General features: G+C 45.8%; 1 protein-coding gene, 1 long non-coding RNA gene and 3 other non-coding genes across 5 annotated transcripts; all 5 read right to left on the bottom strand.

Moving 5' to 3' along the window:
* Positions 1-18,178: 18,178 nt before the first annotated feature.
* LOC136482849 (uncharacterized) lies at positions 18,179-18,658 on the bottom strand. The gene is made up of 3 exons (XR_010765218.1): positions 18,526-18,658; positions 18,273-18,446; positions 18,179-18,195 (listed from the first exon to the last, which is right to left on the bottom strand). It is a non-coding gene; the product is annotated as an uncharacterized lncRNA (long non-coding RNA).
* Positions 18,659-19,198: 540 nt separating this feature from the next.
* Positions 19,199-21,121, bottom strand: LOC136482848 (uncharacterized). Its single transcript, XM_066480025.1, has 4 exons — positions 20,884-21,121; positions 20,678-20,801; positions 19,802-20,595; positions 19,199-19,593 (listed from the first exon to the last, which is right to left on the bottom strand). The coding sequence occupies exons 1-3, from the start codon at positions 20,958-20,960 to the stop codon at positions 19,807-19,809; spliced, it is 990 nt and encodes a 329-aa protein (XP_066336122.1). The 5' UTR covers positions 20,961-21,121; the 3' UTR covers positions 19,199-19,593; positions 19,802-19,806.
* A 2,449-nt stretch (positions 21,122-23,570) lies between these two features.
* Positions 23,571-23,706, bottom strand: LOC136484640 (small nucleolar RNA snoR80). The gene has a single exon (XR_010766143.1). It is a non-coding gene; the product is annotated as a small nucleolar RNA snoR80 (small nucleolar RNA).
* A 75-nt stretch (positions 23,707-23,781) lies between these two features.
* Positions 23,782-23,876, bottom strand: LOC136484609 (small nucleolar RNA Z157/R69/R10). The gene has a single exon (XR_010766115.1). It is a non-coding gene; the product is annotated as a small nucleolar RNA Z157/R69/R10 (small nucleolar RNA).
* Positions 23,877-23,947: 71 nt separating this feature from the next.
* LOC136484610 (small nucleolar RNA Z157/R69/R10) lies at positions 23,948-24,042 on the bottom strand. Its single transcript, XR_010766116.1, has one exon. It is a non-coding gene; the product is annotated as a small nucleolar RNA Z157/R69/R10 (small nucleolar RNA).
* Positions 24,043-24,118: the final 76 nt, after the last annotated feature.

Raw genomic sequence — 24,118 nt, 5'->3', positions numbered from 1 at the left:
GCCAGGCGACTGGGTCCTCATTCGTCATCCGGATAAGCATGGCAAGCTACGGCCGCAATGATACGACCCCTTCATCGTGGCAATCATGATCAAGCCAGGGACCTTTCGTCTTATAAATGGCGAAGGGGACGAAACAACTCACACTTGGAACGCCGATAATCTGTGTTGTTTCTACCGTTAGGCGGCAAATTCATATCAGCCCACGGGCTGTGTAATTTTTGTTTTTTAGTCTTTTGTAATTTACTTTTCCCAACTCCTCAAGGACTGGCACTCTTTTTCCTCACGGGGGAAGCCTTTGCAAAAAGGTGTGAGGTTTTTTAACGAGGCAATCCTTTGTACCCCTTTAAAAGCTATAACAGTTATTCCCAAAGATGAACGCATGATGAAAGGTCAAAACAAGCCCAGCAAAAGCTTGCTTATCGACAACATCAACCAAAGGTTGCTCATTTTATATTCCATTGCCAATTATATAGTAAAACTCTCAACCTTCAAGCCTATGGGAAATCAAGCCTTCACCTCTCCAGAAAGGTGAGTGGTCGAAAGACCAATAGCCTATGGGCAATCAAGTTTTCACCTCTCCAGAAAGACGAGAGGTTGAAAGACTAATAGCCTACAACAATCAAGTTTTCACCTCTCCAGAAAGAAGAGAGGTCGAAAGACCAATAACCTATGGGCAATCAAGTTTTCACCTCTCCAGAAAGGTGAGAGGTCGAAAGACTAGTAGCCTACGGGCAATCAAGTTTTCACCTCCAGAAAGGCGAGAGGTCGAAAGACCAATAACCTTTTGCCAATCAAGCTTTCACCTCCCCAAGAAGGAGAGAGGTCGAAAGATCAAAGGATTACAAACAACTCAACCTCCATCTCCACAGAGGCGAGGGGTCAAAAGATCAAAAGCCCACTAACACCCAGACCAAGTCCAAAAATAGGAGTGGCCTAAAGCGAAAGTGTTAAAGAACGAGACTCAAGCGCTATGACGAAAGCAAAAATTAGTAAGCTCTCACCTACCTCACCAACCAAAATTTAAGGCACCAACTACCCTACCAACCAAAAGTAAAAGTCGGCGCAATGCAGCCAACCCTATAAACCAAGCATACAGTCGCATGGATATTCACCATACAGAAGTTAGGGTCCACTATCAAGTAGCAGCTATGTTTAAGTTAGCCACAAATGCATACAGTGCGCTGAAAATGCAATCTTTTTTCGGCACTCGGAGCAAAGGCACTAGGTAGCCACAAATGATACACCAGCTTAGGAATGGGAGGCAACCGAGAGGAGAAATGTATTTGTAGCTGGAGTCATGCCTATAGCCACAAAGGCGAAAGCCTTAAAAAAGACTTCAGCTTCATAGAATGGCAAGCATCCAGCTTTGTTTGTAACTTTCCAGTTTTTGGCGAGAGTAGACTTTCAGCCAAAAAAACAAGCTTGTACATAAGCCAAAGCACAACGCCCAACACATTCACAGCTTCGCATAGACATAGCCGAAAGCAAATGCATTGACAAATTCTTCAACTTGGCGAAAGCACTATCCTTGATCTATGGATCAGGGCTCCAAACCTCAAGCTAGAATGGAGAGGAGAGGCCTACGTCAACCGGTCATGACAGCGATAGAGGGCCAAGCGTCAATTGCTTCAGCAAGTCTTTCGACACCTGATACATATAAGCAAGTCCAATCCTTTCTGTTGCCGATACTAAATAATAAATGAAAGTACAACCAAGGGTCTAGCAGCGAAGATTTTCTTTTCGCAAAAAGCTTACGCCATCCCCGCCGAAAAGGTTGGGGGAAGGCGCCTCTTCTATAATAATGCTAAGGGGCTTGCAACGAAACCCTTTCGCAAAAGGCTTTCGCCATCCACGCCGGAAAGGTTGGGGGAAGGCGCGTCTTCTAAAATAATGCTAAGAGGCTAGCAATGAAGCCCTTTCGCAAAAGGCTTTCGTCATCAACGCCGAAAAGGTAGGGGGAGTTTTTCGCAAAAATTTTCAAGCCATAACAAAGTCAAACCAAATGGGTTCAAGCGAAACAGGAAAAAACCCTAAACCACCAAACCTTTTGTTTTTTATTCAAAATAGGTCCCATCGTTGTACAGGCCATAATAAAAATTGTATCGGCGGCCTTCGAAATTGATTGGCTAGTCATTGATTGATTCATCTTTTGGAGCCGATAGCCCCGCAGAAGAACTCGCATGTGGTTCTCCTCGGGCCCTTCGAAGCCATCGGCGAAGGCGTCTCCTATTCGCCACCACCGACGGATCTAGTGAAGCAAAAAAGGAGCGCAAGTACGCTTCCTTTCACCGCATTCACCTATAGCGCATCGCCAATAAATTGCAGAGGCGGGCATTGCGCACCCTTTGACCATAGCACACCCATGACGCACCCCCACGAAAAAAATCACCACATCGAATCATAAGTGGATCAACTTGATGCGCAGATGCAACCCGGATCCTGTGCACCGAAAAGGTTCAAAGCAAGTTTAAGTTACAAATGTCCGAATATTACATCTGTCAGTAGTGCGAAAATCGAAAGCGCTTAGGGCCCAGCCATCTATCCGTCAACTGCTTCATTTTTGGCTCTCGGGGCCACACCGGCGGAAGTCCCTTCAGCTATAGGCATAGGAGTTTCGGCTAGCGAAGCGGCTGGTGATGACCTAGGCGAAGCAGTGCTGGCGTCACGATCCTCCCAACGTTTCTCCACCATAGCACGTATTTCACGCCTCTCCTATGTGCTCTACGAAAACAACACTTAAAAAATGGGGACCAGCGATATAACGAAACAGATGATCGAAACATCGTTGCTCGGTCAGTACCATTTCATGACTTAGCGCCGCACTAAGAACCGTCATATCGTTACCCCCGGTAGACCAGAACTCGGCGAAAAGACGCTTGCTCACAGCATTTGCCTCACCCAAAATCTGACCGAAATGGTTGACATCTGATAGGTCAAGGTGCTCCACATGATCATAGCTAGCTTCATTTAGCCCTTCTCATACCACCTTAAAAGCGGTTACTGTGGTGAAATCATGGCCTAGGGTCATATGGCCCTCTAGGGCCAAAATTTTGGCTCCCATCATTGTAGTTGGACGCGAGCTAGGCATCACAGCTGATTCCACGAAGGTTGTGGTGGTACAGTTCAGCGACCTCTTACGCTTTCTTCCGCACGGCGGAAGCGTCATCAATATTCGCCTTTTGGACTCACGCCTGCTCTTCTTTTGCCGTCTGATGGCTGCTTTCGGTCGCCTTACGCTTTTCCCTTTCGTCTTTCACCTTGGGTTTGAGGTCTTCAACCTCCTTCTCCAGCTCCACAATGCGGCGAGTTTTTGCTAGGTTCTCCTCCTCAATCTATTGGCGATATACCAGGCTTTGCTGGTGAAGAGTGTGCGCTAGCAAGATATACCAGGCTTTCCTCAATCTATTAGTGATAGTTGTAGTAGTATTAGTTGTACTAGTAGTGCTAGTGGTAGTAGTAGTATTAGAAGTAGTGGTAGTAGTAGTACAACTAGTGGTAGTAGTGGTAGTAGAAGTAGTGGTAGTAGTAGTAGTAGAACTAGTGGTAGTAGTTGTAGCAATAGTGGTAGTAGTAGTAGAACTAGTGGTAGTAGTAGTAGCAATAGTGGAAGTAGTAGTAGAAGTAGTGGTACTACTTGGATATATTCTTCTGCATGGATTGATATCCAAACTACATGGCTTCTCTTGAGACATATGTGCTTGTCGGCCATCGTGCCGTTGTTTTTTGTAGGTTTTGGAAACCTCACCGTGCAGGGGAGTTTCTGCCAATTTTTTTTAAATGACAGTATTTTGTTCCATTTTTGTAGAGAAGAGCCCATCAGAACTGAGTCAGAGTTCCCATCGCCGTGCCGGTTTGCCTGCACCGCGTCGTCTCGCCACTGCACCGACCCGCCATGGACCCGCTAGCCTGACTTCGCCGCCACCCTAGGTATAACCCCTCTTTCTGTATCATGGTCGTAGATCACATAACCTAGTTAGGCGTCTCCCATTCGAAAGAGATACGGTTGGAGGTATGCAGATCTTTGCATATCTATGACTGTATCTGTTTTGGATTGTCCACGTTTTTTGAACAGCCCGCGGATGCGTAGATGGGTTAGTTTCCATGGTCTGCTCTGGTCCGAGACAGAGTTTCGGCATCACCTCCCTGTTGTTCTCCGGATACGCACTCTTCTTTGGCAGGACGTGTATCTGGAGAACAGCGGAGAGGTGCTACCAAAATTCTATCTCGGATAGGAGTAGAGCATGGAAACTAACCTCATCTACGCATCCGCGGGTGGGATTAGGACCTATCCTCACCTATTAGACAGTAGGAACACCATGTAGATGCAATTGATGGTTACATTACTCACTGATACATATGTTAGAGGATAAGATGTTGGCCGAGATTGGCACCCTGCTTCCGGAGGGCCACATTCTACCAAAGAGCATGTACGAGTCACAGAAACTCCTTCGTGCACTTAAGATGCTGTATGAGCAGATACATGCTTGTCTGAAGGGGTGCGTCCTATTTAGGAAAGAACACGAGCATGCAAAGTTCTGTCCAAAGTGTAAATCCTCCAGGTACCTGGAGGTAGACTCTGATGATGGCCAGAAGAGGCAACTTACGATCCCCGTGAAAATCCTATGGTACCTTCCGTTCCTACCGAGGATCCAACGGCTATACATGACCGAGGAATCCGCGAAACAGATGACATGGCACAAAAATGGCAAACGGTACAATCCTGACAAAATGGTACATCCATCCGATGGTGAAGCTTGGATCCGCTTTAATGACAAACATCGTGGCAAAGCAGATGAGGCTCGTAATGTACGTGTCGCGCTGGCAACAGATGGGTTCAATCCTCATGGAATGATGGCTGGCCCATACACATGTTGGCCCATCTTCGTTATCCCCCTTAATCTCCCCCCGGTGTCTTCTTTCAACGACATAACGTATTCTTGTTGTTGATAATTCCTAGACACCCAGGGAGTAATATGGGTGTGTTCATGGAGCCCGTGTTTGATGAATTGGTCCAGTGCTTGGGACGAAGGGGTATGGACATACGATCGAGCTACAAAGACAACCTTCAAAATGCACGTTTGGTACCACTACTCCCTACATGACTTTCTGGCGTATGGGATATTCTGGGCCTGGTGTGTTCACGGGAAGTTCCCATGCCCAATATGCAAGGAAGGTGTGAGGTTCATTTGGTTGCAGAAGGGTGACAAGTATTCGTCATTCGACAGACATCGTCAATTCCTACCTCTTGCCCATCCATTCAGACAAGACATCAAGAACTTTACGAAAGGTGTCAAAGTGATAAACCCTGCAGCATGGATGATGACTGGTGCTGAGGTTCATGCTCAGATAGATGCTCTCGTGCCCAATGAAGAAGGTGGTTTTGTGGGATATGGTGAGCAACATATGTGGACTCATATCTCGGGCATGACAAGGCTCCCCTATTTTGATGACCTTCTTCTGCCACATAACATTGATGTAATGCACACTGAAAAGAATGTCGCCGAGGCACTTTGGGCAACACTCATGGACACTGAAAAGTCTAAGGACAACCCTAAGGCTAGAGTGGACCAGGCAACATTGTGCGATAGACCAAATCAAGAGATGCAGCCTCCTAGTCGTGGTAAGACCTAGAGAAGGCCTAAGGCCGATTTTGTCTTGAAAAGGACCAAAGGAGGGAAGTACTTGAATGGATCAAGACGCTAATGTTCCCTGATGGGTATGCAGCGAATCTAAAGAGGGGAGTGAACTTAGGCACTCTGCGAGTAAACGGGATGAAGAATCATGACTACCACATATGGATTGAGCGGCTTCTTCTGGCGATGGTTCAAGGCTATGTCTAGGAGCATGTCTAGTAAGTGCTAGTAGAGTTGAGCTACTTATTTCGCCAGCTTTGTGCCAAGGACCTCTCTCGGACCATCATTGATGACTTGGAAAAAGTGGCACCCGTGTTGCTCTGTAAGTTGGAGAAGATCTTTCCACCCGGCTTCTTCTTGCCGATGCAGCATTTGATTGTGCACCTCCCATATGAGGCATGGATGGGGGGGCCCGTGCAGAACCATTGGTGCTATCCAATCGAGAGATGTATGAAGGCTCTTCGCAAAAAATGTAGAAATAAAGCCAAAATTGAGGCTTCCATTGCAGAGGCATACATTCTAGAGGAGGTGTCGAACTTCACAGAGAAATACTACACTAAGAAACTTCCTAGCATTTATAATCCACCCCCTCGTAACAATGCTGGCGAAAATGAATCGAACCTCAGCCTTTTCCAAGGGCAACTCGGAAGCGCAAGTGCATCGACCACTAAGCAATTGAAAAATGAAGAGTGGCGTAGTATCATGTTATATATGTTGACCAACCTTGTCGAGGTGCAGCCGTTCATTGGGTAAGTTCTGAATGAACTTGTTTCATTTCGCCGTATGTCCTTGTTTCTTCGTCTAACCCCCTTGTTTCTCGTTGGTACAGGGAATTTCTTCGTCAATCCTAGCATGGATTAAGGCAACCTACCCCACAAGAAAATGATACCCTTCTTTCACGGGGTGTGGGATCAGGGAGCCCCGATTTCATTTGTTGGTTCAAACAGAAAGCCCAAAGTGACGTGTCTATAAGTGACGAGCTGAGACAGGTTGCAAACGGCTGTGCCGTTAGGGTCAAGTCATTTACTGGTTATGACGTGAATGGATATCGTTTTCACACAACAAGCTACGAGTAGAGTCGGCCCAATCGAAAAACCACAAACACCGGAGTTGTTACGCCCGGCACTGATGGACTCGACTATTATGGAAGAATTGAAGAAATCTACGAACTATCATTCTATGGTTCCAAACCTCTTACTCCTGTCATATTCAAATACCACTGGTTTCATCCTGGAGTAACGAGACAGACCCCTAAGCTTGGGCTAGTCGAAATTCGACAGGATTCCGTCTATCCAGGAAAAGATGTCTACATTGTGGCTCAACAGGCCGTCCAGGTTTATTATACGTCATACGCGTGCAAAGACGCCGAGCATCTTAAGGGTTGGTCTATTGTGCACAAGGTATCGCCACACGGTAAACTACCTGTTCCAAACGATGAAGATTACAACTTCAACCCAAACACATATGATGGAGAGTTCTATCAAGAAGAGGGACTACAAGGGAGGTTTGACATAGACTTAACCGAAGAGATAGGAATGGAAGTAGACAATGAAAGGGATGTTGACGAGGACGCTGGAGACGAGGTGCGAAATCTGAAGGACATAGAAATGCTTGAGCGATTACGTTTAGGCAATGACAATGAAGACAACATTCCTCCTTCGGATAGTGTTGATGAGTTGGACAATGTTGATAGTGATGATGAGACCTATGATCCAGCTAATCTCAATCATGAAGATTATTTCTAATACATATAATACTATGTTTTTTGTAATTATGTTTATTTCATTTTTGCACCTATTTCTAATTACGTCTCATTTTTCTTTTTTGTTGTAGGTGATTGAATAAAGATGGCGGGCGACTATCATAGGTCCGTGAACTCGATTTACCAAAGACCACGCCGGCTGTAGGAGGAGGGGTGGCGGAGGGATCGGACGGGAGGAGGAGGAGGACCGCCAGACGCAGGAGGGGGTTGTCTCCTCCCACGCCATGTGAGGAGGAGCCGGAGGAGGAGGTGGCGCCCGTGGATGAGTCAGACGATGAGCTGGTTTGGTAGACGGACGAGGAGGAGGGGCCGCATGAGGACGACGAGTTGGAGGCGGCAGGCATGGGTTTCGCTTCGTCCGACTCCTCTTCGAGTGTCTACTTGCGAGGTCCCGTGAGCCTCCCACAAGTTCCGCTTCCTCACCAACGCCTAGTGATTCGCCCTGAAGGGCAAAAGTAAGTAACTTTATATGTTATGACCACTACTTCATATGATATGATGAAAAAAACTAATAATTTTTCTTAATCTCTTGTGCAGGAACTGGGTGGTTGTGTCGGGTGGTAACGCACGGCTAGTCAACGGCATCCTGGGTCTTCTGTGCAGGCAACACTTCCCCGGCATTGTCACATGCGCATCGAAGATGGAGCTGGCCTACTCGTTTGACCACTACACCGTCGCCACCGATGTGGAGTACCCCAACAAGGCGGCGCGGGTGAAGGCAGAGCTTTTGGTAAGTCTCCCTCGCACAACATTGCTCAATACGTCGCATTCATTGGACTTTTCTTGAAATAATGAATGGATACATCGCTTTTGTATGCAGACTTATTACAAATGCGAGGAGGGATTTGAGGCCAGGGCGGAGCAGGTGACTACCAAAGCCTATGAAAAACTCATCTCCGACATGCATCACGAGGTGCGCATCCAGGCCATCGTAACCTACTACGGGTCGAAGCTTGGAGAGAGGAAAACCAAGAAAGACGCAAGAGAGATGCAGCTGACCCGGGAGCAGAACCTTGAGGTAAATGAAGAACATCAATATTGATTCGTTTTGATATTAAGTTGGTTTAATTTGATCCTCTTATATGTCCAATACTTGATGACGTGTAGATGATTCCCTGGTGGTGCCAAGCGTATCCCGAGTGCTGGGCGATGATGGTGGAGAGGTGGTTCATGGAGGAGTACATCAAGATGCACAGGGATGCCCGGGACTATCATTTGCAGATGCAAGGTCCAGCACACCATCAAGGCAGCCGCAACCTCGCCGGATACAAACAAGCATGGGTACGTGAATTCATTTATCTATTATGACGCTCAGTTCTGCCTGATTTCTAATCATCGTGCTGTCTTTCTCGCAGTCGGCGTCACATAGTGGTCAGGCTTGCTCAGACTTCTAGGCATGGTGTATGGCCCACAAGGGCAAGGCAACGTCCGACGTCTCCTTCAACCTGGAGGACCCGCCCGAGGCATACACGAACCCGAGCGTCCACTCCTGCATTAGTGAGTACACTGAGGTGGCGAGGTCGCTCTATGGGTCAGACCACGATCCGAGCACCTAGGACTTCGATGGAGAGGCCATCATGAGGGCGGGGCAAGGCAAGAAGCATGGGTGGTTCTGGCTTGGCGACGGCATCATCGACACGGCCTCTACTCCCTCTCTCTCCTAGATCCGAGCACGGAGCACGAGCGAGAGCTCGGCCATTCGCACACAGGCCGACCACTGCATAGCACCGAGTCGACGCACTCGAGGTTATTCCTGTTTTACTCATCATACATTGATCTTTACACACCTTAATTAGCTTTGCATTACGGAAACATTAGAGTGAAATATTACAGGCCCAGCTGGAACAAGAAATGAGGCAACGTCAGGAGCTGGCGGCCCAGCTGGATGCCGAGCGGACCGAGCGGCAGGCCCAGGCGCAGAGGCTGACGGACATTACGGAGTTCCTACAAGGGCTTGGGCAACGTGTGGGCTTCTCTCTACCAGCTGGGCTGTTGGTTCCACCTCTGCCTCCCCATCCTACAGCTGCAGCTACTCTTGTGAGTATGAAAGTTTTTTACTTTCGCTTGTGCTTTGCTTGTATGGCCTCTACCTTCCTAGACTAGCTATCTAAATAATCTTGTCTCACATGCAATCTTTACTCCTTTGTGCAGTCTCCATCTAACGGTGGTTCGAATAATCCACCTCATGCACCTCCGAATGATGGAGTTGGGCCTTCACCACAGTCGCAGTGGCCGAGATGAGTGCACGTTGTATTTTTTTCATTTGTTGTTCACTTGTTGATGGACTTGTGATATACTTGTGATGCACTTTTGGACTTTGATGGACTTGTGGATTTATTTGGATGGACTTGAGCACTTATTATTATATATGTGATATATATTGTGATGAATGTAATATATACAGATGGATGTGTGGATGGATGAGATATATATGTGATGGATGAGATATATGATTGTATGAATTTATTTGTCATGATGGAATGTAAAAAAAATTAAAAATGGCCGTTTTGGGTCACTTTTGCCGAGTGTAGCACTCGGCAAAGGACCCCTTTGCCGAGTGCCATGGTCACAGCACTCGGCAAAGCTGGAAAAATGGGCTGTCGGAAAACCATTTTTCCAGCTTTGCCGAGTGCCATAACCATGACCATGGCACCCGGCAAAGAATTTTTTTAAAAAAAAATCAAACTTTGTCGAGTGCCAGCCAGAGGACACTCGACAAAGAATTTTTAAAAAAAAAAATCAAACTTTGCCAAGTGCCGGCAAGAGGGCACTCGGCAAAGAATTTTTTTTAAAAAAAAATTCAAACTTTTCCGAGTGCCGGCCAGAGGGCACTCGGCAAAGAATTAAAAAAATTCAAAGTTTGCCGAGTGCCGGCAAGAGGGTACTTGGCAAAGAATTTTAAAAAAAAATTTAAACTTTGCCGAGTGCCGGCCCCAGAGGGCACTCGGCAAAGATTTTTTTAAAAAAATTCAAACTTTGCCGAGTGCCGGCCCCAGAGGGCACTCGGCAAAGAATTTTTTTTAAAAAAAATCAAACTTTGCCGAGTGCCGGCAAGAGGGCACTCGGCAAAGAATTAAAAAAAAAATTTAAACTTTGCCGAGTGCCGGCCAGGGAGCACTCGGCAAAGAATTTTTTTAAAAAAAAATAAAAAAATCTTTGCCGAGTGCCTGCAGGGTTGGCACTCGGCAAATAATTTAAAAAAATAATAAAAAAAATCTTTGCCGAGTTTGCAGGGTTGGCACTCGACAAAGCCACCGTCAACGGGACCGGCGCCGTGACGGTCGCTTTTTTTTTGCCGAGTGCCCCCGGGGCACTCGGCAAAGAAGGGCGTTGCCGATCAAATTTTTGCTTGTGTGTTCTTTGCCGAGTACGCACTCGGCAAAGGCTTTGCCGAGTGCAATTTGGCCTTTGCCGACTGCCTCAGGCACTCGGCAAAGAACATGAATCCAGTAGTGATTGAACTAATCATGATTTTAAGAACACAAAAACTATCATGTACAGCTACTTGTGTCATAATAAAACGAGTAGCATAAAAAAAGAATAAACCAGTCTTAGATCAACATGCATACCTTTGTATTGTGCAACTATACAAATTGAAGTGATTTTTAAATTTTCATAGCCAGCAACAGTATTAAAAATACCAGTTGAAGATAATTTCCATCACAAAATGAAAGAGCTAGCACATCATTATGCAATGAGTAAATCCTCACCAAATATTAGTATCGCCCATATGGGCAATATGAGCTGACATCCTTTCTCACTTTTACCATCTCCCCTTAGTCCAAATTTGCATTTGCATTTATAACCACCCTGTGTATCATGGCATGTGCTACCACTATAACAGGGATATAGTTTTTCATACTTCTCAGGATCTGATTTCCGAAGATCACACTCATTTATATCTGTATCAAAGATATATGGGAATCAAATAGTTAGCTGGGAACATTGAATATTTAGCAAACTATAGCTGCTAAACAGAATTAAACTGGAAATATACTACAATGTAATAATTGACCATTAACTGTTACATTGGCCACTACTTTCTTCCTCCCTTTATACTGAACCAGAGTTTGGTGGAAAAAATCTAAAAAATAAATCACATGGACACTAGAAGACTAATATTTCCATAACTATCTCTCTCTCTCTCTATCATGTAGACATGCCCCTGCAGAGAATATGTGTATAGTCACCATATACTGGCCGTCACCAGTTCAGGAAACATGAAAGAATTTGTGTGACTTTTTACTATAATTAAAGATTAACATGAGCATCCTTTTGAAAACAAAAAAACTCACTTGTGCATCCGTTGGCGCCAGTGACATAGGGATTACCCTTGTATCCCTCGGAGCAATTGCAGAGGTACCCACACCCCTATATGGCGTTGACACATAAGCTGTTCGCACTGACACAAGCCGGAGCTGTGGGTTTCGCAGATGCCCCACCATTTGGGGGCAGAGGCTGGCAGGACCCATCATCCCTGATGGCCCAGTCAAGCACCACAGGGATAGGTGTGCCTTTAACCCGGCTGAAAAATGTGTCGTTACCGTCACTAATAAGGTCCTGGCTTCTAAAGCAATACCTGAAATAAAACATTGTGTTAGTCAGCTGTTATGGACAATGGGCATATTATACAACAGATAATACATAATATATAGATGGTGAGTTTTTTCTAGTCTCGAGTGTAATATAAAACCAACAAAGAAAATTGAGTACAGATAGGAATAAAATAATTTTTCTGTGGAAATTTGATTTCCTGTTGGTTTATACTCCACATAGGGAAATATCTATTTTTTCTATGGGTCCTATAGTTTTGCACTCAGTTGTCACCCACCGACAGGATAATACATAACTTTTCCATCGGTGGAGGCGATATTGACAGGGAAACTTCAGTTTCCAGTAGTAAATTCAGTTCTGTATTAATGAGTGTTTTAGCTGTCACACGAAAAAAGTTCTACTATTTCAAAAAATAAGTACTGCAATAATGCATCCAACCACAACATAGTCTGTTAGTACAACAAATGGCATCAAAGACGCCGCATGAGTTTTAGTTCCCTGTTGATGATTATAGTTAGTTAGTTAGGCTGAAGTGTATTGCTGTGGGTAGCACCGTAGCAGTAGAGCAACAATCATGCATGCGTACTCGTAGATTTAGCATAGGTTGATGATGAGAGGACGGAGGACATTAATTAGCAGGACAGCAACGAAAACGGCTTCAGCCATCGAGTGCACGGTGCTTCTTGTGTTGACGACTGCCATAGTTAGTGAGAGACGATGATTTTTACTAGTACTATGATACTAGTACGTGCTCCTTCATTATATTGCAAGCTACTAGCTCCTTCATTATAATCCGCACTATTCAGCTTATTTTTTCAGCCGGAACAGTGTTTTTCTCTCACAACAATTCAGCCAGAACAGTGTTTTCAGCCAAGTTTCAGCAAGCCGAACGGGCCCTCATCTACATCTATAACAAAAATATATATAGATCTCTTTGTATATCTATATCTATACATACCCCTACTAATATTAAAGAGAATAGAGTTGCTTCGTTTGCATCAGGATTGACTGACCCTCATTACTACTAAAACACACTGTTCTAGGAGATAGGCCCTTTGGTTTATGGGGCGGTCACAAAGTGTCTGTCCTTAAAAATCTACATCAGTTTTAGAGATGAACAACATATTTATCTTTATGGGGAATAGGCCGTTTGGTTCATTGCTCCTTTATTGCAAGCTAGCTCTATGGTCTATCCCTAATTCAATTTCTACATATGTATTTATATCTATACTTGTATCTATATCTATCCCTAATATTACATCCATCCAGAAATGATATTCAAATGATAATCGTGTATTTGACCGTTCACTTGGAAGTATAGAAATGAAAGACACCGCGCATCCGAGGCCACGACTAATATATTATATAATATAATATATATATATATATATATATCTATATATATATATATATATAATATATATATATATATATATATATGGATCAGAATATCCCAAGAGCATATATGCATGCTGACTTGTTACATTACATTCATGGAATTACTATTGTTTTCAACGATGGGCATGCTGGTTTTTCGGTCGCAGCATTGCACTCAAGCATGCCCGAATGCCGGCCGACAGGCCTCCGCCGGGATGGCGTGGCGGCAGCAAAGCTAGGGGGCTTCTATGTTTTCCTGACGGCGCAGCAGCACTGCGGAGGGTTGATGCTGTTCTTGCAAGTCATGGTGATCCACTTGTTGTGGTGCTTGCGCGTGCATACCTCCTCGCACACGTGGTCCATGCACTTTGGACGCATCGGGCTGCAAATCTCCTCCGTATCATCTGCAAGTCGTCATGCAGATGTATATATATATAGGTAACTACCAATGTTAGTAACTAAGCAAAGAGAAATTGCAGAGTAAGATGAAGTAACTTCAGTTCGAAGTGTACCGGCATATAGGTGGCCGTCATCAGCGCGCAAGACATGACCATGAGGACGACGATGCAAAGTTGCCGAAGCAAACGAGTGCAAGGCCCTCATCGGATCTATCGACACTAGCCTTTCTCCTTCACGGCCTGTTCGATCTCCGGTTCGGTCCTAATAACTATGTTCACGGGTGCTTCTGCCTGTACCGCTTCTGTTTCGCGTGCTAGTTTATATAGAATATTGATGGTGGTATCGTTAGTGTAGGCTACTTGTTCAGGATTACTCATTCAGGATTCAAGTAACCCCGTGTGCCACTACATCAATGTCGGCATATCCTTTTTTTGTTGCAAAAATTAATGTCGGCATATCTCAGTGCCAGGATATTGAGATATCCTCGCGGCTGGATCCAAGTAGAGTAATAAACGTGTCGTATCCAAATATCCAATTCACACAGGCGCTTCTTTTTTTTTCTTTTGCAGGCAACAGGGGCTATTCCTTCACCACTTTTGCTATATCATACCTGCTTCGGTCTGTTTACTGTACGGTAATGCATAGTTGCTGGCGTCTGTCCGTCCGGACAGACTGACCTATGCTGCAACGCGTGATGACCAAGAAAAAAAACTGGGCGTACAGCTACACAGTCAAGCAGGCCCTGACCTGTTTTTTTTGCGTGGGTCAGCGCATGGGAGCACAAGCAGCCACTCGCTCGGTTGGGGGTGTACGCGGCATGTGGGGTCGTGCATTCGCTGTGAGCCGGTGACCAGAGAGAACGACCGACGCTTGGATTTTGTGAGAGGAGCGTGGGGCCGCATCTACATGCGCCATTTGCTGGTCCCGTGACGGGTGACCGTGGACAGCTGAGTGCTGGCTTAATTTTTCGTGCAATGTGGCTGGTTATTCCGATGCACCGGTGTCGAGCTCCGTATGTTTCTTGCGCATCAAGTGTATGATTCATTTGGATGTTGCATGTGTTTTATTTTGATGTTGCAAAAGTAGATCTGATGTTGCATATGTTGCAATTGGTATACACGTATGTTGCAAGTGTATGTTCCAAATGTTTCAAATGTTTGAGAAGTTGTTGCAAGTGTTTTATCTGGATGTTGCATATGTTGCAGTGACTATATACATTTGTTGCACAAGTCTGTTTCAAATGTTTCACATGTTTTAGATGTATGTTGCAGTAAGTGCTTTATGTTTCGAGTGTTTTCATTAGCTAACATAGGAAGCGTAGGAGGAGGAGGTCCCCGCGTGCATGCGCACCAGCACGCCTAGTGGCAAGAGGCATACATAGGCGCGCGCAGCAGCATGCGTAGGCGCGCAACAGGCGCATGCGGGGCATGCAGCAGCAGCAGCATGTGTACTGTCAACTACTCCTGTACTTGTAGAGATACACGGCCTCTTCAATTGCTAAACCACTTTATTTGGCTTGGTGCGCTGCATGTCAAAAGTGCGGTGACTTCACTATGCCTTCCAGTTGAGCGTGCCCATTCCATCCCCGAGGCAGGGCAGCATGCATAGGTGCGTAGGCGCGCGACAAGCACTTGTGGGGCATGCAACAGCAGCATGTGTACTACCAACTACTCCTGTACTTGTTGGAGATACACGGTCTCTTTAATTGCTAAACTGCTTTATTTGGCTTGGTGCTGCACGTCAAAAGTGCGGTGACTTCACTACGCCTTCCCGTGTAGCATGCCCATTCCATCCCTGAGGCAGGGCAGCATGCGCAGGTGCGTTGCAGCAACAGGCGTATGTGGCGTGTGCAGCAGGCAGGGCAGGCAGCAGCAACATGGCATGCGCAGCAGACAGGACAAGCGTGGGCGTCCGGACAGGGCTAGCGTCCGGACGTCCGGGCGCTGCCAACGGCCTTTACTGTATTTTGCTTACAATGTTGCTTTATTGGTTTTCTGTCACCACGTTGGCAATATCAGCAGAGCATATACATGTTAATTCTTGTCGATCACTGCCATAGATAGGTTCTTCCGTGACGGCAGATTCCATCAGGGAAAAGTACCAAAAAAACATCAAGAATGGTTTTTCCTCCTTGACGCGAAACCATGAGGGACTATTTTGTAACGGTTATCACCATCGGGGAAGGTTTCCTTGTCGGTTGTTACATCCGTTAGGCAAGGTCAATCTTTCCCACAAGTCATCACCGTTAGTGAACGATATATCACATGAAGAATCTAAAAACACTAGCTACAACCTCTCAAAAACAAATACAGACCCCTAACACAGCTGCAAGTCAATTCTCATGAGACGCGATAGAAAAAAAACATGATCCATCTTGAAATTACCATATCAATTTTGTAATCTCTATAATCATCTCCGGCAATAGTGGCCTCCTTTTCTTCCCTCTCATCACTACGGGATACTGATTAATTACCGAGTGTGATAAACACTCGGCAAATATGGAGAAACACTCGGTAAATTGTTTACCGAGTGCCACACTCGGTAAACATGACTCGGTAAACAACGACTCGGTAAAGTTAGTTTACCGAGTGTCAACTAACGGGGCACTCGGAGAATAAATCTTACCGAGTGCTAAGCCGGCACTCGGTAAACAACTACGACGTGACGGTCGTCAGTCCCCAAGCTTGCCGTTAACTGGCGTCGTTTACCGAGTGTTAGACATAGCACTCGGTAAACAGATAACCATTTTCATGATTAAAACAATTCCGCAAATATTTTTCCCTAATATAGTTTACCGAGTGTACCAGTAACACTCGGTAAAAATGTAACTCGTTAACCGAGTGTTCCACTCGGTAAAAAATGGCACATATATCCGAGTGGGGTCGTGGCACTCGGTAAAAAATGGCACCACTCGGCAAAATTAACAGAATCAGAACCAATTTGGTTCTGTTTTCTGTTTTACCGAGTGTAACACTCGGTAAACATGACCATTACCGAGTGTAACACTCGGTAAAACTTGTCCACAGTATTTTTTTTTGTTTGTTTCAGTGCATATCCAGCCACAATTAACAACAATTATAACAGAATATCACAGTTACCAACAGATAGACAATATATATCACATATATGTCCACAAATGTCACATCCACTCATTATAACCAACATATAGCTACAACAAATGTCACAAGCACAATGCAAAGTCCACAAACACCATCAACATGTCCAAAGTCCACAAAGTTCAACCCACTTCTAAGTTCAACATACAAACAAGTGAAACATGGTCCTGTCACATGGTCGGAGCCCTACCGAGAAACGGAGACAAGTCCAAGTCTTGATCGTTGTTCGATCCAGCTGTAGAAGGTCCCTGGAATGAGGGATCAAAAGAAAATAAACATATTTGTCAATTAATCATAAGGTAGTATGCCAAATTCAAATATTCCTTCGAAAGACCAGTTAACAGTGACATCAATATATAGGCATATAATAGATAACACATATCAAGTTAGTTGCTGTTTAGGTCTCCTCTATGTGCAAGATATCGTCACACATGGTCGAGTAGACTGAACATGAATTGGGCAAACACCTATGTACTCATGTAGAACCTAACATGATGCCTTTCAAGGTCTGAACAATATTACTAATAATCTAACTTATACATGTATGTATCCTACTCTCTTCTAGGTTCTAACATGATAGTGTTGACTGTAGCACAATCTGAACTGAAAAAGCCTTTCAAGATGAAGAGTGACTCACAGGAGTGCCGTCGTGCGGAGGTGGAGGCACCAACGGTATCATCGGCGGCGGCGGAGGCGGTGGAGGCTGGCCCATGCTCTGAGAAAAGCTGGCCATGTACTCGTACCAGGCCTTCTGCGACTGCTGGAAGGCCTCAAGCTGGGCCTGCACTCGCGCCCTCTCCTGTGCCAACTCGGCCTGGTGCGATAGCTGGAGGGCCTGAAACTGGCTCTGTGAGGCCTACTGTGACTCCTGCAGGGCTTCAATCTGGGCCTACAATTATTTATCACATAGTTAGAATGCAAATAAAGAACGGGTAGAAAATGAATGGACAACGAATGCAACAGAACTAACCTGGAGTGCTACCACCTGGGGCTGTGAGCGTGGGCGTATGGCCGGGCTCGAACTCGTGCTCCGGGCTCTAATCTGGGCGAGTGTCTGAGTGTTGGCCGTGTCTATGGTGCTGTTGCCCATATAGTACCTCCCGTGTGGCTTACCTGGTCCCAACCTCATGACGATGTCACCCTCGAGGTCAGCGGTGCTCGGATCAAATTCTGGCCCATGGATCTCTCTCGCCATCGCCGTGTACTCGCTGAGGCGACTGTGCACGCTCAGGTTACTGTATGCCTCGGGCGGGTCCTCCGGGTTGTAGACGAGGTCGGGGTCCTTTGCCTTGCCCTTGTGTGCCAAGGCATATGCCTTGAACGAGGCGCACTCCTGACCGGGGTGGAACCGCGTCTGCAGGAAGAAGCACAACAATAAGATATTATGCATTCAGAAGTTAGCGTAGCAACAACGAAATGAAATCCGCGTACATATCTGGCTGCATATTCCTTGAGGGTAGTGGGCCCTTGTTTGTGCGAGGAACCCTGCATCATCGCACGGCAACGTGAGCGTACGGCGTGATATTGCTCGTACTCCTCACTCAACCACGTGTCCACAATGGCCTCCCAGCAGTTGTCCATCCCCGCACACCAAGCAGGAGGCACCTGCACGTACACGAGCACATGACAAATCATAAATCAATTTCAGTGCAATTAATCACAGACGATGTAATCTCATGTTTACCGTCAAGTATTGCTCCTTAGTTAGGGGCAGGTGCACTGCCTGCGCTCTGGTGACTCTGTTTCCTCTGCGGGCATGGTAAATTCTTCTGCACAGGAGCTTTGTCTCGTAGAAGAGGTCCTGCACTCGGTGAACACATACTCTGTTCACCACGTCATCCACGTCCTCCCTACGTACTCCCTCCGCCAAGGTGTAGTAATCCTACAAGCAAATACAGTCACTAATATACAATTAATATGATGTTATTATCAGCATAGTGCGATGAACACGTACCCACAGCTCTTTCATCACCCGGTCGGCCTTGCTGTTATAACACCTACCAGCTCGATCAGTCTGATCGCTGGCGGCGTGTCAGTGGGACCACTTCATGGCGGGCTGCACAACACCATCGATCCTCACCATCCCGGGGTAGTTTGCCCTGCACAGAAGACCCAGGATCCCGTTTACTCGGCGAGAGTGACTCCCTGGGATCACCATTTCCCAATCCCTGCACAAAGTTATTGAGATTGAATATTAGTTTCTGTTATAACTTAAAAACCTGTGAATTAGTGTTAACATTCAAAAATTACTTACTTAGTTCCGGATGGTCGAATCACTGGCCGTCTCTATATGGGTAAGTCTGGGAGGCGCGACGACCCTCGCATCCAAACCGTAGGCACCCCATTTTCCTCTGCCACCAAGTCGGCATCCTCCTCGCGCTCAACCCGCTCGGAAGCATCCTCCCTCCGTGCCTCCTCCACCGCCTCCGCTATCTCCTCCCTGGTCTCCTCCTCCTCCTCATCCTCCTCCGTGGCCGCTACGAACTCGTGGTCGTCGTCCTGTGGAGGAGGTGTCGGCTCTCGACGCCCTCGTCGTCGCCGTCCTCCTCCTCCACCCTGGGCTCCTCCTCCATCCTGGGCTCCACCTCCCTGGGCACGCCCTCGTCGTCGTCCTCCTCCTCCTCCCTGGGCACGCCCTCCACCCTCAGTCTGTGCACGCCCTCCTCCTCCACCCTGGCTGGACCCCTCGCCACCAGCCAGTAAGGTCATAACCGACCTAAGCTTCCTGATTCCACCGCCCACCATCAATCACCTGCAACAAAAGGAATAAACTATCAGTACGCATATATAAAAGTAAATGTATCATACATGTATAAAAGAGATGCAAAATAAGTAAATGTATCATACATGTATAAAAGAGATGCAAAATAAGTAAATATATCATACATGTATAAAAGAGATGCAAAATAAGTAAATGTATCATACATGTATAAAATTGCCATAAGTACTACAGATCTTACATGTACTAGAAATAATCATCAAGATCATCGATAGGTGGGCCAAAAATCTCATCATCGCTATTGTCGACGTAATTATGATCGTCTCTCAAAGTCTCATCACTAGCGACACTGCCTGAATGGTGTTGCTCAAGTAATAACAAGTCCTTCGCGTTGTGAACCTCCTCTCCATCATCCCCGTCAACAATGATCGTATCATTGTCTACTTCCATTGCGAGATCTACATCTAAGACAATCTCAAAACTCCCTTCTAATCCTTCTTCTTGAAAGAACTCTCCGTCATATGTGTTTGCATCGATGTTATAATCATCATCGTTTGGGACGGGTACTTTACCATGCGGCGATACCTTGTACACAACATCATACGCCTTAAGACGGTCTTTGGTTTGGCACGGGTATGAGAGATAATAAACTTGCGTGGCCTGTTGGGCCACAATGTACACGTCGTCTCCTAACAAGACGGATGACTTTAGAACTTCGACTAACCCAAGCTCAGGGGTCTTTATCACTTCTTTGGGATCAAACCAATGGCATTTGAATATGACAGGATGAAGAGGTACACAACCAGGAAACTTGAGTTTGTATATTTCTTCAATTATTCCATAGTAGTCCAACCCATCTGTGCCTGGCGTGAAAACACCGGTATTTGTGGTTCTTCGATTCGGCCGACTCTGCTCATGCCGAGTTGTGTGAAAGCGATATCCATTGACATCGTACACAGAGAATGACTTGACCCTAAATTCAAATCCATTGGCAACTTGCCTCAACTCGGCACTCATAGACATGTCAGTTTTGGCCTGCTAGTTCAAGTAGGATGATTCGTTATATATTTGTCAAGTTGAGAGTTAAGTACAAACAACAAATGAAATTGAACAGTACCTCCTCCTTGAACCAACAAATAAAAGTGGGATTTCGTTCTCCCGCGCCATGTCTTAGAAGGGTTTCAACTTCCGCTTCGGTGGGTTCCCTCCGTGATGGACGATGGTAGAGGAGAACAAATTTGCTGTAACGGACGTTAACAAGAGGGTTAGATGGGTGCATGCGAAATACTGACAAGAAAAGAAACAAGTTTGTGTAAAACTTACGCAATGTACGGGCCAACCTCTTCAAGGTTCCGCAACACATACAGCTGGATAGAGCGCCACTCTTCTAGGCTCAACATCTTCAAGGTAGGTTCACTTGCACTTCCGAGTTGCCCTCGGAAAAGGCTGAGGGTCGACTGATTGTCGGCAGCATTGTAACGAGGGGGTGGATTATGCACGTTAGGAAGGTTGTCGGCATAGTATCTTGTTGTGAAGTATGACACCTCCTCCACAATGGATGCCTCTGCACAGGAAGCTTCAATTTTGCATTTATTTTTGCATTTTGTTCTAAGAACCTTTAGGCATCGCTCAATTGGATAGCACCAACGGGCATGCACAGGGCCCCCCATTTTTGCCTCATATGGTAGGTGCAAGAGCAAATGTTGCATCGGATTGAAGAAGCCGGGGGGAAAGATCTTCTCCAACTTGCAGAGCAACACCGGGGCCATTCTTTCCATTTCTTCAATCTCGGTCCTGAGATATCTCCTTAGCACATAGCTTGCGGAAGAACATGCTCAACTCAGCCATCACTCGCCAGATGTGATCAGGGAAATAGCCACGAACCATCACCGGAAGAAGGCACTCAATCCATATGTGGTAATCATGACTCTTCAGCCCTGTGATTCTCATGGTACTTAAGTTCACACCCCTCCTCCAATTCGCTGCATACCCGTCAGGGAACATCAACGATTGGAACCATTGAAGAACTTCTTTCTTTTGGGCCCTCGTTAGGACGAAGTCGGCCTTAGGCTTCTTCCATGACTTCCCGCGAAAGGGAGGCAACATGTTTAGCTTTGGTCTATCGCACAGCGTTGCTTGATCCAATCTAGCCTTGACATTGTCCTTTGACTTTTCCCAGTCCATGATTGTGTGAAGGACCGCCTCGGCGAAATTCTTTTCAGTGTGCATTACATCAATGTTATGTGGAAGAAGGAGGTCCTTAAAGTAAGGAAGCTTCCACAAGCACGACTTGTGTGTCCAGGCATGCTCTTTTCCGTATCCCACGAAGCCCCCCTTTTTATTGTCGACCACAAGACCATCTAACATCTCAAGAACCTAGGGCACCTGTCATCATTTCCGGTGCAGAGTCTTCCACTGTGACACCTTTTCGAAAGTTCTTCTTGTCTCTCCTGAATGGGTGGTCAAGAGGGAGGAATTGTCGATGTTTGTCAAACGAAGAAAACTTGCCCCCCTTCTCCAACCGAAAGAACTCCACAGCTGACTTGCATATCGGGCATGGCATCTTCGTGTGAACACACCAGCCACAAAATAACCCATAAGCCAGGAAGTCATGCATGGAATAATGGTACCAAATATGCATTCTGAAGTTTGTCTTTGTGAATCGGTCGTATGTCACTACCCCTTCGTCCCATGCACGGACCAAATCGTCTATCAAAGGCTCCATGTACACACTCATATTAGCCCCCGGGTGTCCTGGAATTATAAGTGACAAGAAAATATTTTGCCGTTGAAAGGCGACGCCAGGTGGGAGGTTGAGAGGGATGACAAATACGGGCCAACATGTGTATGGTGAAGAACCCATACCATAAGGATTGAACCCATCAGTTGCCAGTGCAATGCGTACATTACGAGCCTCGTCAGCTTTGTCGGTATGCTTCCGATCGAAGCTTTTCCATGATTCACCATCGGACGGATGTATCATCTTGTCAGTGTATCGGTGTCCAGTTTTGTGCCACGTCATCTGTTTTGCGGATTCCTCGCTCATGAAAAGTCGTTGGATCCTCGGTATGAAAGGAAGGTACCTCAGGATCTTTGCGCCGACTTTTGTTTGCGTCTTCCGACCATCACCAGATTCTAACTCAATGTACCTAGATGCCTTACACTTCGGACAGTACTTATCGTCAGCATGTTCTCCCCTGAATAAGATGCATCCGTTCGGACAAGCATGTATCTGCTCGTACGACATCTTGAGTGCACGAAGGATTTTATTTGACTCATACGTGTTCTTTGGCAGAACGTGATCATCCGGAAGTAGGGTGCCAACTACTGTCAACAGTTGATCGAAGGATTCTCTACTCCAGCTAAACTGGGACTTCACAGCCATTAGACGTGCAATGGCATCCAGTTTAGAAACATTGGTGCGCCCGTGAAGGGGTTGTTGTGCCGCATCCAACATGGCGTAAAACGCCTTTGCAGTTTGCTCTGGCTCCTGCTCTGCACTTCCTTCATCGAAAGCCATGTCATGGTCATTTAACATTTCTGCCACCCCGGCTTCAGAATCAAACTCCTCGATCCGTTGTCTCACGACCTCTTCTCTCGCACGATGGCGTTCACCATGCATGGTCCACCGGGTATAGTTCTCTACAAATCCATTGTTGACAAGATCTTTACTCATCTCCTCATATGTTTTCATTGCCTTGTTCTTACACTTCCTACAGGGACACCAGGCATGTCGTCGTCCGTTTGCAAATGCCTTCGTCATGAAATCATTGGCCTTCTCAATCCATTCATTTGTGTATTGACCCCTCTTCTGATAGCCCGTGTACATCCACTGACGGTCATCCATCCTAACATATAGACGATATTGCAGTTTAGAGCAATAAAACTGGAAATAAGATCAATGGGACCTAAAATGATCATAGTCACCTCTCAGTATAGTCAATGTACCTATACTTAATAAATTTGGATACCAAAAACACATGGAAAATTTATCAGCTTTGCATGTGATGGAATATATGTGGCCTTTCCAGGATTGGATTGACATAAAGAACGCCACCAATCAGGATATAACCACAACTATCTAGAATAGCATGTCGCGTCCGAGCCATTATACAAAGAGGAACAGAGACATCCTCCAGAATTGGTAATGGACGCATCTAATGGAAAAAAAAGGAAAAAAAATATCTACATCTAAAATGACAAAGATATTGCTCACTTGTTAGATGAGTTCAGACAGCCAAGGGTTTGGTCTTCAACTACCACAAGTAGTATCAGAAACTCTAGTCCAAAACACAATTGCTCATCACCACTCAAAATCTAACTTCTCAGAGCAGGAAGTAAAGAAAAATGTATATAAACTAATAATAAAAAGGTTGAGAACTGGTACTTAGGAGCTCAGACAGCCAAGGGTTTGATTGTCAAATACTACCATGATAATATCTGAAACTCTAGTCCCCAAAAGTTGCTCTTCACCACTCTCATTTCAAATGAACCATTGTAACCACACAGAAAAGAAGACACGAATCCAGTCTATGATGCTGCCTGGAACAAAGAGAAA

This window comes from Miscanthus floridulus, chromosome 9, assembly GCF_019320115.1.
Source record: "Miscanthus floridulus cultivar M001 chromosome 9, ASM1932011v1, whole genome shotgun sequence".
NCBI classification, from domain to species: Eukaryota; Viridiplantae; Streptophyta; class Magnoliopsida; order Poales; family Poaceae; genus Miscanthus; species Miscanthus floridulus.
Note: the sequence above shows the minus strand (reverse complement) of the source record. Positions and strands in the feature narration are given on the sequence as shown.